Source organism: Salarias fasciatus, chromosome 16 (assembly GCF_902148845.1).
Source record: "Salarias fasciatus chromosome 16, fSalaFa1.1, whole genome shotgun sequence".
NCBI classification, from domain to species: Eukaryota; Metazoa; Chordata; class Actinopteri; order Blenniiformes; family Blenniidae; genus Salarias; species Salarias fasciatus.
This window is the reverse complement of record NC_043760.1, coordinates 830,185-843,213: the sequence shown is the minus strand read 5'-3', so window position 1 is coordinate 843,213 and position 13,029 is coordinate 830,185. Positions and strand designations below refer to the sequence as shown.

Here is a 13,029-nt window from a genome sequence, read left to right as displayed (position 1 = left end):
GGCTTTCACAGCAAATCAGTATTTTCTATGAATGATCTTGAATTTGACAGAAATCAGAGACTCCCCCCCCCCACCCCCCGCTCCTCCTCCTCCCCTCCTCCTCCTCCCCCTGCTCCTCCTCCTCCCCCTGCTCCTCCTCCTCCTCCTCCCCCTGCTCCTCCTCCTCCCCCTGCTCCTCCTCCTCCCCTCCTCCTCCTCCCCCTGCTCCTCCTCCTCCTCCTCCTCCTCCTCCTCCTGCTCCTCCTCCTCCTCCTCCCACTGCTCCTCCTCCTCCTCCTCCCACTGCTCCTCCTCTTCCTCCTCCTCCCCCTGCTCCTCCTCCTCCTCCCCCTGCTCCTCCTCCTCTTCCTCCCCCTGCTCCTCCTCCTCCTCCCCCTGCTCCTCCTCCTCCTCCTCCCCCTGCTCCTCTTCCTCCCCCTGCTCCTCCTCCTCCTCCTCCTCCTCCTCCTCCTCTTCAGCAGGAGGCCAGAGGCCGTCCGTCAGGAAGATTCCACTGATATCACGATAGCTTCCTCAAGCGGGTGCAGAGTGTCCAGATCAACACTCTGAGTCTGTTTCCTGGGAATGAGAGGAAACGTTCTGGAGACGTTCCGAGCAGCCGTCGTGATCTGCTGGGCGGGGGAGCGGGGGCTCGGCGGAGCTCTCTATGTGGGCCAGTCAGAGTCAGATGGCGATGCAGCAGCTGTGGCCAGAGAAAGGAGAGCTGGCCCCGGTCGGGCCCTGCCAGCCCGGAAGCAGAGGAATCCAGGCTTTAGCTGTCGTCTTTAGAAAAGAGCAGAGCGGCGTTCCGCCGCTGGAGTCGGCGCAGGAATTCAGTCTGATATCTGCAGCTCAGCTGCCGGCCTCCGAGTGACGGCCGTCCCATCCCGGAGAGCTGAGCGTCATCTGAAAACGTCCCGGCGGAGACGTCCTCATTATCCGTCCAGAGGCTGTTTGGGCTCGTCCCCCGTCCTCGGCGCGCTGACGGAACTTCACCACCGGCTCAGCCAATCAGCCGCTTCCGCTGCGTCGTCTCACTCCCGATTGGGCCGACCGTGGAGTTCAGTCCGGTCTTCTCAAACGTCTCGTCTCTGAGCAGCAAAACAAAGTGATGAGTGTGTCTGGAGCTTCTCCTCATCTTCCGCCGGGCGAACATACGCTTCCTCTCAGGAGAGCTGGCGAACCACCAGACTTTAGAAAAGAGAAGCCGCAGAGCGAACGGCGCCGAGGCTCGTCTTCCTGAACCTCAGGCTGCCTGTTTAGCTGCTGAGACAGATTGAACCAGCTTCTGGAAGAGTGTCTTCCTGTCTGGTGACAAGAACAAGTGAGCAGTGAGAGGAGTGGCGGGAGGGAGCGACGCTCCTCTCCACTAATAGATTATGACTCGAGTCACCAGGAAGCAGACGTGAGGAATGCTTCAGTGCTCCCGCCTCTCTGTGTCTCGGCGCCGCTGCCTTCGCTCCTCTCTAATCCTTCTTTTGTTGTTGTTGACTTTGCATTTGTCTCTTTCCATATTTACATGGCTTCTCTCTCCAACGCTCTCTCTCTTCCAGGTTTGCAGACTCCATCCGTGGGATGCTGAAGCTGATCCTGGTGCTGATGCTGGCCGGGGCCTCGCTGTCCTCCACCTGGTTCACCCTCACCTGTCTGAGCAGGGTCACCCACCTGCCCTCCACTGCAGGTAGGCCCATGCAGCCTCGCCGACAGGAGCTCCTCACGGGGACACGTCTCCTTCGAGACAAGACGGCTTCAGATCTTTGCGTCAGTCTTCACCGCGTGCTGAGAAACCCTCACGTGGATGTGTGTGACCAAACACCACAGGTTGTGTTGTATAATCTATATGATTTAAAAAATCATCTCATAGTTGTTCTACAGCCAGAAGATCTCAGAGCAAAAGTCAACAATCCCACACGGGGAAGTTCTGCTGCCAGCGGAGAGGAAACCTGCTGCAGTGCATGAAGTAGCGATCAGGAACCTCCTCTTCCACGGTGGAACATCTGACATGACGGTCCAGAGGAAGAAGAGGCCACAGACAGAATATCAATGAGAGAAAGACCTCAGTAAACAGGGTCTCCCAGCAGGCCACCCCTGCAGCAGCTTCACCAGAAAATGGTCCCGTTCGATCTGGGTCCGCCCTCGCTGCGAGGTTCATCAAGGAGAGAAACCAGGGAGTTGAATCTGAAAGGCAGAGGCTGCTTCATCCTGCTAGCTGAAAGGTTTTTTTGCTGCTTCATCCTGCTAGCTGAAAGGTTTTTTGTTGCGTTATCCTGCTAGCTGAAAGGTTTTTTGTTGCGTTATCCTGCTAGCTGAAAGGTTTTTTGTTGCGTTATCCTGCTAGCTGAAAGGTTTTTTGTTGCGTTATCCTGCTAGCTGAAAGGTTTTTTGTTGCGTTATCCTGCTAGCTGAAAGGTTTTTTGCTGCGTCATCCTGCTAGCTGAAAGGTTTTTTGTTGCGTTATCCTGCTAGCTGAAAGGTTTTTTGTTGCGTTATCCTGCTAGCTGAAAGGTTTTTTGTTGCGTTATCCTGCTAGCTGAAAGGTTTTTTGTTGCGTTATCCTGCTAGCTGAAAGGTTTTTTGTTGCGTTATCCTGCTAGCTGAAAGGTTTTTTGCTGCTTCATCCTGCTAGCTGAAAGGTTTTTTGCTGCTTCATCCTGCTAGCTGAAAGGTTTTTTGCTGCGTCATCCTGCTAGCTGAAAGGTTTTTTGCTGCGTTATCCTGCTAGCTGAAAGGTTTTTTGCTGCGTTATCCTGCTAGCTGAAAGGTTTTTTGCTGCGTCATCCTGCTAGCTGAAAGGTTTTTTGCTGCGTCATCCTGCTAGCTGAAAGGTTTTTTGCTGCGTTATCCTGCTAGCTGAAAGGTTTTTTGCTGCTTCATCCTGCTAGCTGAAAGGTTTTTTGCTGCTTCATCCTGCTAGCTGAAAGGTTTTTTTGTTGCGTTATCCTGCTAGCTGAAAGGTTTTTTGCTGCTTCATCCTGCTAGCTGAAAGGTTTTTTGTTGCGTTATCCTGCTAGCTGAATGGTTTTTTGCTGCGTTATCCTGCTAGCTGAAAGGTTTTTTGCTGCTTCATCCTGCTAGCTGAAAGGTTTTGTGTTGCGTTATCCTGCTAGCTGAAAGGTTTTTTGCTGCTTCATCCTGCTAGCTGAAAGGTTTTGTGTTGCGTTATCCTGCTAGCTGAAAGGTTTTTCGTTGCGTTATCCTGCTAGCTGAAAGGTTTTTTGCTGCTTCATCCTGCTAGCTGAAATCAGGTCTTCGTCTGGGACCATGGATAAGCACTTGGGGCGATGGTCCTGCTGTTGTGTTTTGTTGGAAAATGACAAGAAAAAGTAAATGCTACTGACACACTATGCTAACTTAAAAGATTAGCAGATGCTAACACGTATTTAACTTACACCCTCTGCAAAATCGGTATCCTAAAGTCGCCTCACTTTCCGAACCACGACCACGCCCAAGTTCTCCTCCTCCTTTGTTTGAGATTTCCCTCCAAACATCACGATGCTGAGCGCCACGGCGTCCAGCTGATTGGACGCCTGCTGCCGGTATTCCAGAGCCGGAGCCTCCGGGGGAGCTGCTGGTGGATCGCAGGGCTGGGGACCGTCTAATCGGGCTCTGTCCAGTGGGAGTGGTCCACCAGGCTGAGTTTTACTAGGCTGCATCCCAGCGGGAGTGAACCAGCGGGAGTGAACCAGCGGGAGTGAACCAGCGGGAGTGAACTAGCGGGAGTGAACCAGCAGCAGTGAACCAGCGGGAGTGAACCAGCGGGAGTGAACCAGCGGGAGTGAACCAGCAGCAGTGAACCAGTAGCAGTGAACTAGCGGGAGTGAACCAGCGGGAGTGAACCAGCGGCAGTGAACCAGCGGCAGTGAACTAGCGGGAGTGAACCAGCAGCAGTGAACCAGCGGGAGTGAACCAGCGGCAGTGAACCAGCGGGAGTGAACCAGCGGGAGTGAACCAGCAGCAGTGAACCAGCAGCAGTGAACCAGCGGGAGTGAACCAGCGGGAGTGAACCAGCAGCAGTGAACCAGCGGGAGTGAACCAGCGGGAGTGAACCAGCGGGTAAACTAGCGCACCATCCATGCTCTGCCAGTGAATGCCGGCGCTCTGGCGCTGCGGTTGCCATGGAGAGCTTCTTCACGTCTTCACCTGGACCTCGTCTGCCTGGTTCATCTGGTTCAACCCGCTCAGAACAAGCTTCAAGTCCCGAGGAGGATTTTTAGATCCTCGTCCTGCAGTGCGGCAAGTTGTGAACTTAAGATGGTTCAAATCCCAGAGTCTGAACGGGCCTGGAGATCTGACCGCTGCTGATTGTTGATCTTCAACCAGAGAAGTATTGGATGTATTCATATCATTTTCAGAGTGTGAATCTCTGTGTGCCTCAGTTCTTGGTGCGACACGTCTCACACCACGCCGCCGTCCTGCTCGCTCCGGATCAAAGCGGTCTGAGCAGCAGACGGACGGCCGTCAAGCCCCTCCCCTCCACGCAGCCTCTAACGCTGACAGTCTGAAGTGACCACTCAAGTCTTATTGCTTCCTTTTCATTTAAAGTGCTGTAATCAAAGGACTTCCAGAGTGTGTTTGAGTGTGTGTCCAGCTGAATCGGTCCATTAGTGAAGCCATTAGGGGCATTAGTGGACCTGGCTGCCGGTTCCTCCGCCAAGCCAATCAGCACGGCAGCTCGGCGCTGAGAGCCTCTAATCCCAGTCATCATCATCCATCATCATCCTCAGGCCCGGACGGCTCGGGCCAGCTCCTGTCCTCTCGTCACACACACTGCCGGCCGGCCGCAGCCACACACACCTGCTTCACACACTGCCGGCCGGCCGCAGCCACACACACCTGCTTCACACACTGCCGGCCGGCCGCAGCCACACACACCTGCTTCACACACTGCCGGCCGGCCGCAGCCACACACACCTGCTTCACACACTGCTGGTTCATACAAGTGCAGGTCCTGTGAAATTGGCTCAGTGACACACACACACACACACACACACACACACACACACACACACACACACACACACACACACACACACACACACACACACACACACTCACACACACTTTGTTTTCATGACTCCTGGCCCAGTTTCACTGACTCACTGTAGACTCTCAGTCTCACTCAGTCCACGATGAGCCTTCCTCCTCCCTCCTTCCTCCCTCCTTCCTCCCTCCTCCTTCCTCCTTCCTCCCTCCTTCCTCCCTCCTCCTTCCTCCTTTCTTCTTCCTCCTTCCTCCTTCCTCCTTCCTCCCTCCTCCCTCCTCCTTCCTCCCTCCTCTCTCCTCCTCCCTCCTTCCTCCCTCCTTCCTCCCTCCTCTCTCCTCCTCCCTCCTCCCTCCTTCCTCCCTCCTCTCTCCTCCTTCCTCCCTCCTCTCTCCTCCTCCCTCCTTCCTCCCTCCTTCCTCCTCCTCTCTCCTCCTCCCTCCTCTCTCCTCCTTCCTCCTTCCTCCCTCCTTCCTCCCTCCTCCCTCCTCCTTCCTCCCTCCTTCCTCCCTCCTCCTTCCTCCTTTCTTCTTCCTCCTTCCTCCTTCCTCCCTCCTCCCCCCTCCCTCTTCTCTCCTCCTCCCCCCCCCTCCTCTCTCCTCCTTCCTCCTTCCTCCCTCCTCCCTCCCTCCCTCCTCCTTCCTCCTCCTCCTTCCTCCCTCCTCCCTCCTCCCCCCTCCCTCCTCCCTCCCTCCTCTCTCCTCCTCCTCCTCCCTCCCTCCTTCCTCCCTCCTCCCTCCTCCTTCCTCCCTCCTCCCTCCTCCCTCCTCCCCCCTCCCTCCTCCCTCCCTCCTCTCTCCTCCTCCCTCCTCCCTCCCTCCTCCCTCCTTCCTCCCCCCTCCCTCCTCCCTCCTCCTTCCTCCCTCCTCCCTCCTCCCCCCTCCCTCCTCCCTCCCTCCTCTCTCCTCCTCCCTCCTCCCTCCCTCCTTCCTCCCTCCTCCCTCCTCCTTCCTCCCTCCTTCCCTCCTCCCTCCTCCCCCCCTCCCTCCTCCCTCCCTCCTCTCTTCCTCCTCCCTCCTCCCGCCCCTCCTCCTCCTCCTTCCTCCTTCCTCCCTCCTTCCTCCCTCCTCTCTCCTCCTTCCTCCTTCCTCCCTCCTCCCTCCCTCCTCTCTCCTCGTTCCTCCTTCCTCCCCTCCTTCCTCCCTCCTCCCTCCTTCCTCCTCCCTCCTCCCCCCTCCCTCCTCCCTCCTTCCTCCCTCCTCCCTCCCTCCTCCTTCCTCCTTCCTCCTTCCTCCCTCCTTCCTCCCTCCTCCTTCCTCCCTCCTCCTTCCTCCTTTCTTCTTCCTGTTTTTCATCTCAGCAGTTTCTCGTCTTTCCTCCCAGGTCTCTACACACTCTGAGCTCTTTCTGCAGCTTTATGTTTTTTTTTAATTTCGCTTTAAACGGAGGGAAAGATGTAACCTGGAGTAGCGGCAGTACGAACTCCACAGTGGACGATATGAAGATGATTTACTTCACCGCGGTTTTTCTGTTCATCAGCAGACGTCTCTGCTCTCTGAGCCGCCGCTTTATTTCCTCCTCCGTCTGTATGGAGCAGATCATCTGATCCCTGCGGAGTCTGTACGTTTAGCCGCTTGGCAGAAGTTAACGGACGCAGTTTTCTGGTTGCTCACTGGTCATGGCAGGAGACAGAATATCAGTCCAAAACACAGGAGAAACTCACAATATGAAAGGTGTGAAATGTGCATTTTATTGAGAGAAAGTTTGGTTTTGACCCCCGATGGAAACATGAGCCTGATAGAGAAACGCAGGAGCGTCTCGGCTGATGTTTGATTAAAGGCTTCATTAGAAAGACGAGCGGCTTTGATCGCTGCCGAGCGGCGTCCGGACCCCCGGTCGCCGCGGTGCACAGGTCCTCTGAAGTGCCGTGATTAAAGGAACGTGGCGGCTGATGGGGGCTGGTTTGGACCAATGGGCTGCCGTCAGGGAGATGGAGGTGACGGCCCAGGTCGGCCTCTGATGCTCTGCAGACGTCGTGTTTGCCTTCCAGGCTGCATTGAGACGCAGACACTCTGCAGGCCTGAGCTTCTACAACTCTCAGCTTGAAAAGCAGCGGTTTGCTGTGGGAACCGGCGGAACGCGGCGGAACGCGGCCATGAAGATGTCACATTGACCTGATTAAAGTGTAGAGTCCCTGAGAGGAGCTGCATGGCGCACTGAAAACAGCCGTTTATCAGGAAGGAAGTGGAAACGGGACGAAGAGCCGGGACGTCACGGCGCTCCTCTGGCTCCGCCTCCATCCTCCGTCTGGACGCTGTGACTCGGCCTGGGTGTCAAACTTCAGGTTTTTATAGCATTAATGTGTCCAGAGGTGCAACTTTAACTTCTTGCTCAGATTTGTCCTTTAGGAGCACTGTGATTGGACGGTTTAAGGTTTTAATGAAGCGCTGCCTGGTTTAGGACGGCTGCTGGGGACGATCGGCTGATACGGGACTCTAACGCCTCTCTTTAATGTTGCAAGTGCAACTCTTAAAACTGCTTTAATTTGATATTATTTGATATTAGATAAAGTTTATTTCCTGACTTTGACTCTTTTTTTCCCATTTCTGAGAGTGGAGTGTCTTCCAGTGAGACGTCAGCAGACTGCCGAAGTGCTTTTCATCCTCTGGCTTGCGGCCGTTTCCCTCCAGGAATCGCATCAATTCAACAAAGTCAAACAAGGTCAAACGAGATGGATATCCACCTGTCGGTCTGTTCAAACCGCCGCGGCGGTCAGATACAATCAAAGTGACACTTTTTGATAACGGCTCACAGGGTGGAACTCTTTAAAAACACTTTGACTGCGTTGTTGTGTAAACAGGCGAAAACGCAACAAAAACTCCCAACAGCACAGACTAGTGGCCCGAGGCGCTCACTGCAGGCTGTCAGCAGGCGGCGGCGCGCCGTCCTTCCTGCTGCTCGTCTTTTCTCACGATTTGAGCTTCAGTCTGAAGAGCAGAGCTGAATCCAGCTCCTGGAATCGAACGGCGGTTCTGGGCCCGAGCTCCAGGTCGCTCTGGTTTCCTGTAAATCGCCGCCTTCAGAGGACGGCGTTTCAGAGAGAATGTTGGAGGGTGAAGGTTTGTGGTGGAGTGAATCCTCTAACGCCTCGTCTCCTCGCCGCTCTGCTCTCTCCGGCAGCCATCCTCTACACCTCCTGCATCCTGCTGGGCATCTTCATCAACAGCAGCATCCCCATCTTCCTGGAGCTCTTCATCGAGACGGTGTACCCGGTGCCTGAAGGCATCACCTGCGGGGTCGTGACCTTCCTGGGGAACCTGGTCACCGGCCTGCTGCTCTTCTTCCTCACCTTCTACTGCACAGGTAAGACTGTCGGCAGGACTCGCGTCCAGGTTAGCTTGCGCGTTAGCACTAGCGGCTACATGTTGGTCTCACCGTGCCGTTGATCCGCTGCATGATTGGACCCGAGCTTCAGTCCCGCCGTTTTCTGTTTAAACGGAAACTTTCGATCCACCAAGCTAATCGGCACACTTTCATGTTAGCATCGGTTAGCTAGCCAGTGTTAGCTTGGCTGCGTCAGTGTGAATCGATCGGAATGGTCCCGTTAAGGTCAGTGTGTCGGTCCTCTTCAGCGTTGTGACTCGCTCCAGACAGAGTGGGCGTGGCTCCTGAACTTCAGGCTCCCAAAGGTCAAAAAGGGCAGAATTTCAAATATGAAAGAACATCATGCGTTTAAAAGAAAGGAGTAGTCACCGACTGAATCCGTCCTGCTGCCGCCCGTCTGAATCTGGAAGGGAAAAGCCGGCTGCTGTTGGCACCCGACCTCCGAGTGGCTTTAGGGCCGAGAGAAAGAGCACTGTGACCTGGAGGATGTTCAGACGTCGGGAGCATGAGTGGGTTTCCAGGTCAGTGTGAAGACAGGTTTCACTGTTTGTCTCCTCCGGTTTCACCAACCTCCTGAAAGCCACGGGCTCTGTTGTTTTCAGGAAAACCCATTTCCTGCGCTGCAGCTGCCGAGAGCGGCGGCGGACGGCGTTCGAGTGGCGGTCTGTCCGCAGCGACACGCCGGGTACCACGGAGACACTCCCCTCCGACTTTAGCCCGGCGTTATCTGTGAAATGGCAGCGTGACAGTTCGATACAGTTATCGGCCTGGCGGCGGCGGGGGGGACAGCGGGGGGACGGGGGCAGTGGCGAGGGGGACAGCGGCGGCGGGGGGGACAGCGGGGGGACGGGGGCGGTGGTGAGGGGGACAGCGGGGGGACGGGGGCGGTGGCGAGGGGGACAGCGGCGGCGGGGGGGACAGCGGGGGGACGGGGGCGGTGGTGAGGGGGACAGCGGGGGGACAGCGGCGGTGGTGAGGGGGACAGCGGCGGCGGGGGGACGGCGGCGGTGGTGAGGGGGACAGCGGCGGCGGGGGGACGGCGGCGGTGGTGAGGGGGACAGCGGGGGGACAGGGGCGTTGGCGAGGGGGACAGCGGCGGCGGGGGGGACAGCGGGGGGACGGGGGCAGTGGTGAGGGGGACAGCGGGGGGACGGGGGCGGTGGTGAGGGGGACAGCGGCGGCGGGGGGACGGCGGCGGTGGTGAGGGGGACAGCGGCGGCGGGGGGACGGCGGCGGTGGTGAGGGGGACAGCGGCGGCGGGGGGACGGCGGCGGTGGTGAGGGGGACAGCGGCGGCGGGGGGGACAGCGGGGGGACGGGGGCAGTGGTGAGGGGGACAGCGGCGGCGGGGGGGACAGCGGGGGGACGGTGGCGGTGGTGAGAGGGACAGCGGGGGGACGGGGGCGGTGGTGAGGGGGATAGCGGGGGGACAGGGGCGGTGGCGGGGGGGACAGCGGGGGGACGGGGGCGGTGGCGGGGGGGACAGCGGCGGCGGGGGGACGGCGGCGGTGGTGAGGGGGACAGCGGCGGCGGGGGGACGGCGGCGGTGGTGAGGGGGACAGCGGGGGGACAGGGGCGTTGGCGAGGGGGACAGCGGCGGCGGGGGGGACAGCGGGGGGACGGGGGCAGTGGTGAGGGGGACAGCGGCGGCGGGGGGGACAGCGGGGGGACGGTGGCGGTGGTGAGAGGGCCAGCGGGGGGACGGGGGCGGTGGTGAGGGGGATAGCGGGGGGACAGGGGCGGTGGCGGGGGGGACAGCGGGGGGACGGGGGCGGTGGCAGGGGGGACAGCGGGGGGACGGGGGCGGTGGCGGGGGGGACAGCGGTGGCGGGGGGGTTAGCACGGGGGCGGTGGCAAGGGGGACAGCGGCGGTGGCAGGGGGGACAGCGGGGGGACGGGGACAGCGGGGGGACGGGGACAGCGGGGGGATGGGGGCGGTGGTGAGGGGGACAGCGGGGGGATGGGGGCGGTGGTGGCGGGGTGGACGGCAGCGGCGGGGGGGACAGCGGTGGCGGGGGGGTTAGCACGGGGGCGGTGGCAAGGGGGACAGCGGTGGCGGCAGGGGGGACAGCGGGGGACGGGGACGGTGGCGCTGAGGGGGAACGCGGGGCGACAGAGGCGGGGCAAGGGGCGGGGCAAGGGGGCGGGGCAAGGGGGCGGCGGGGGGGACGGTGGTGAGGGGGACAGCGGCAGTGGGGGCGGCGGCGGCGAGCTCCTCTCTTCTTGGCTGCAGACGCTGAGGGAGATCATGTAGCTTCCAGGATCTTCTCTCTCAGCTTCAGTCAGCTGTAATTATGGAGCCATCTCACACACACACACACACACACACACACACACACACACACACACACACACACACACACACCCGCACTCTCCCCCCATTACACTCAGTAAATCAGATGTATGTTTTCAGGCTCTCATTAATATTCATGCAGCAGATCAGCCTTCGCCACATTCCTCCTCTTCCTCGGTTAAATTGCTGCCGGGCCGCTGACAGCTGCCGCCTGACGGCTGCCGCCTGACGGCTGCCGCCTGACGGCTGCCGCCTGACGGCTCGCTGCTTGACGGCTCGCCGCCGCCTGACGGCTCGCCGCCGCCTGACGGCTTGCCGCCGACGGCGTCTTCCGGGCCTGATTTGACAGCGCAGGTGGATAATACCAGTGTTGTTTGACCTGAACAGCCGTGGGGCCCCAGGGACCCGCTGACATGTGACGCCTCATGCCTGCTGGGAAACGGAGCAGGCTGGGAGGCTTTGTTTCACTTCTACAGCAGCAGCATTTTCAGGTTCTCCTCAACGCGTCTCATTCAGTCGACTGAAAACTTTTGTCAGAGTTTGAAACCTGAGATTATCATCTGGCTTAAAGGGCAACTCTGGTTTTTGACACCTGGACCTTATTTCCAGCTGACTCCTGCTCATAAACTCCCTCAGACAGACCTGCTGCAGCTCCGAGTCCAGAGGTGATTTAGATCCAAACGATGTAGCCGCGCTTAGCGGGGCCACGGCAGGGGGGCTGCAGCGGGACGTCATCTCTGCACAGTCGCTCATTTCGGCTGTTTCTTCATCCGTCGCCAGTGTTGTCATAAAGTCAGCTGGTCTACCAGTGTTGTCATAAAGTCAGCTGGTCTACCAGTGATGTCATAAAGTCAGCTGATCCAGCGTCTCCAGGCGGGTCAGATGACAGTTTTCGCTAACTTAGCCACAATTAGCTCGGATGGGAACGTTGGAGCTGCTCTCCCCAGCAGAGAGGCCCTCGGTCCCTCAGATGGAGACGTGAATACATGAAGCTGCGTGTGTGTGTGTGTGTGTGTGTGTGTGTGTGTGTGTGTGTGTGTGTGTGTGTGTGTGTGTGTGTGTGTGTGTGTGTGTGTGTGTGTGTGTCTCTGTTCTCGTCGTCCTGGAGGCAGAACCAGAACCGAGAACGTGACGGAGTCGTTTCGGCTCAGCAGCGTTCTCTTTGGTTCTGACGTCCTTCAGAAATGTATCAGAAGAAAGAAGCAGGTTTTCATCTTTATTGACGCAGGTTTCTGAGACGCCCGTCCCACAGATGCTCGGTCCACCGAGGTTCTGCTGCAGTCCGATCGTCCAGGAACCTGAAGCCGTTTCATCGTCTGTCTTTCAGGAGCTCATGTAGATCTTCTCCTCCTCCTCAGTTCTTCAGCCACTGTGAAGCGTTTGGCATCTCCCAAGTCCTGATCCGGTCCAGGACCGAAGTCCTGATCCGGTCCAGGACCGAAGTCCTGATCCGGTCCAGGACCGAAGTCCTGATCCGGTCCAGGACCGAAGTCCTGATCCGGTCCAGGACCCTATTCCTGATCCGGTCCAGGACCGAAGTCCTGATCCGGTCCAGGACCCTATTCCTGATCCGGTCCAGGACCGAAGTCCTGATCCGGTCCAGGACCCTAGTCCTGATCCGGTCCAGGACCCTAGTCCTGATCCGGTCCAGGACCGAAGTCCTGATCCGGTCCAGGACCCTAGTCCTGATCCGGTCCAGGACCCTAGTCCTGATCCGGTCCAGGACCGAAGTCCTGATCCGGTCCAGGACCGAAGTCCTGATCCGGTCCAGGACCGAATTCCTGATCCGGTCCAGGACCCTATTCCTGATCCGGTCCAGGACCGAAGTCCTGATCCGGTCCAGGACCGAAGTCCTGATCCGGTCCAGGACCGAAGTCCTGATCCGGTCCAGGACCGAAGTCCTGATCCGGTCCAGGACCCTATTCCTGATCCGGTCCAGGACCCTAGTCCTGATCCGGTCCAGGACCCTATTCCTGATCCGGTCCAGGACCGAAGTCCTGATCCGGTCCAGGACCCTAGTCCTGATCCGGTCCAGGACCCTAGTCCTGATCCGGTCCAGGACCGAAGTCCTGATCCGGTCCAGGACCCTAGTCCTGATCCGGTCCAGGACCCTATTCCTGATCCGGTCCAGGACCGAAGTCCTGATCCGGTCCAGGACCCTAGTCCTGATCCGGTCCAGGACCCTAGTCCTGATCCGGTCCAGGACCGAAGTCCTGATCCGGTCCAGGACCCCAGTCCTGATCCGGTCCAGGACCCCAGTCCTGATCTGGTCCAGGACCCCAGTCCTGATCCGGTCCAGGACCGAAGTCCTGATCCGGTCCAGGACCCTAGTCCTGATCCGGTCCAGGACCGAAGTCCTGATCCGGTCCAGGACCGAAGTCCTGATCCGGTTCCAGGACCCTAGTCCTGATCCGGTCCAGGACCGAAGTCCTGATCCGGTCCAGGACCCTATT

The 13,029-nt window shown here is 58.7% G+C and overlaps 1 protein-coding gene across 1 annotated transcript in view; it reads left to right on the top strand.

Annotated features, from left to right (window-relative positions):
* slc49a4 (solute carrier family 49 member 4) overlaps positions 1-13,029 on the top strand; it is a 59,868-nt gene that overhangs the window by 41,225 nt on the left and 5,614 nt on the right. The window contains 2 exon segments of the mRNA XM_030112764.1: positions 1,533-1,660; positions 8,081-8,263. Of these exon segments, the coding sequence (XP_029968624.1) occupies positions 1,533-1,660; positions 8,081-8,263 (311 nt within the window).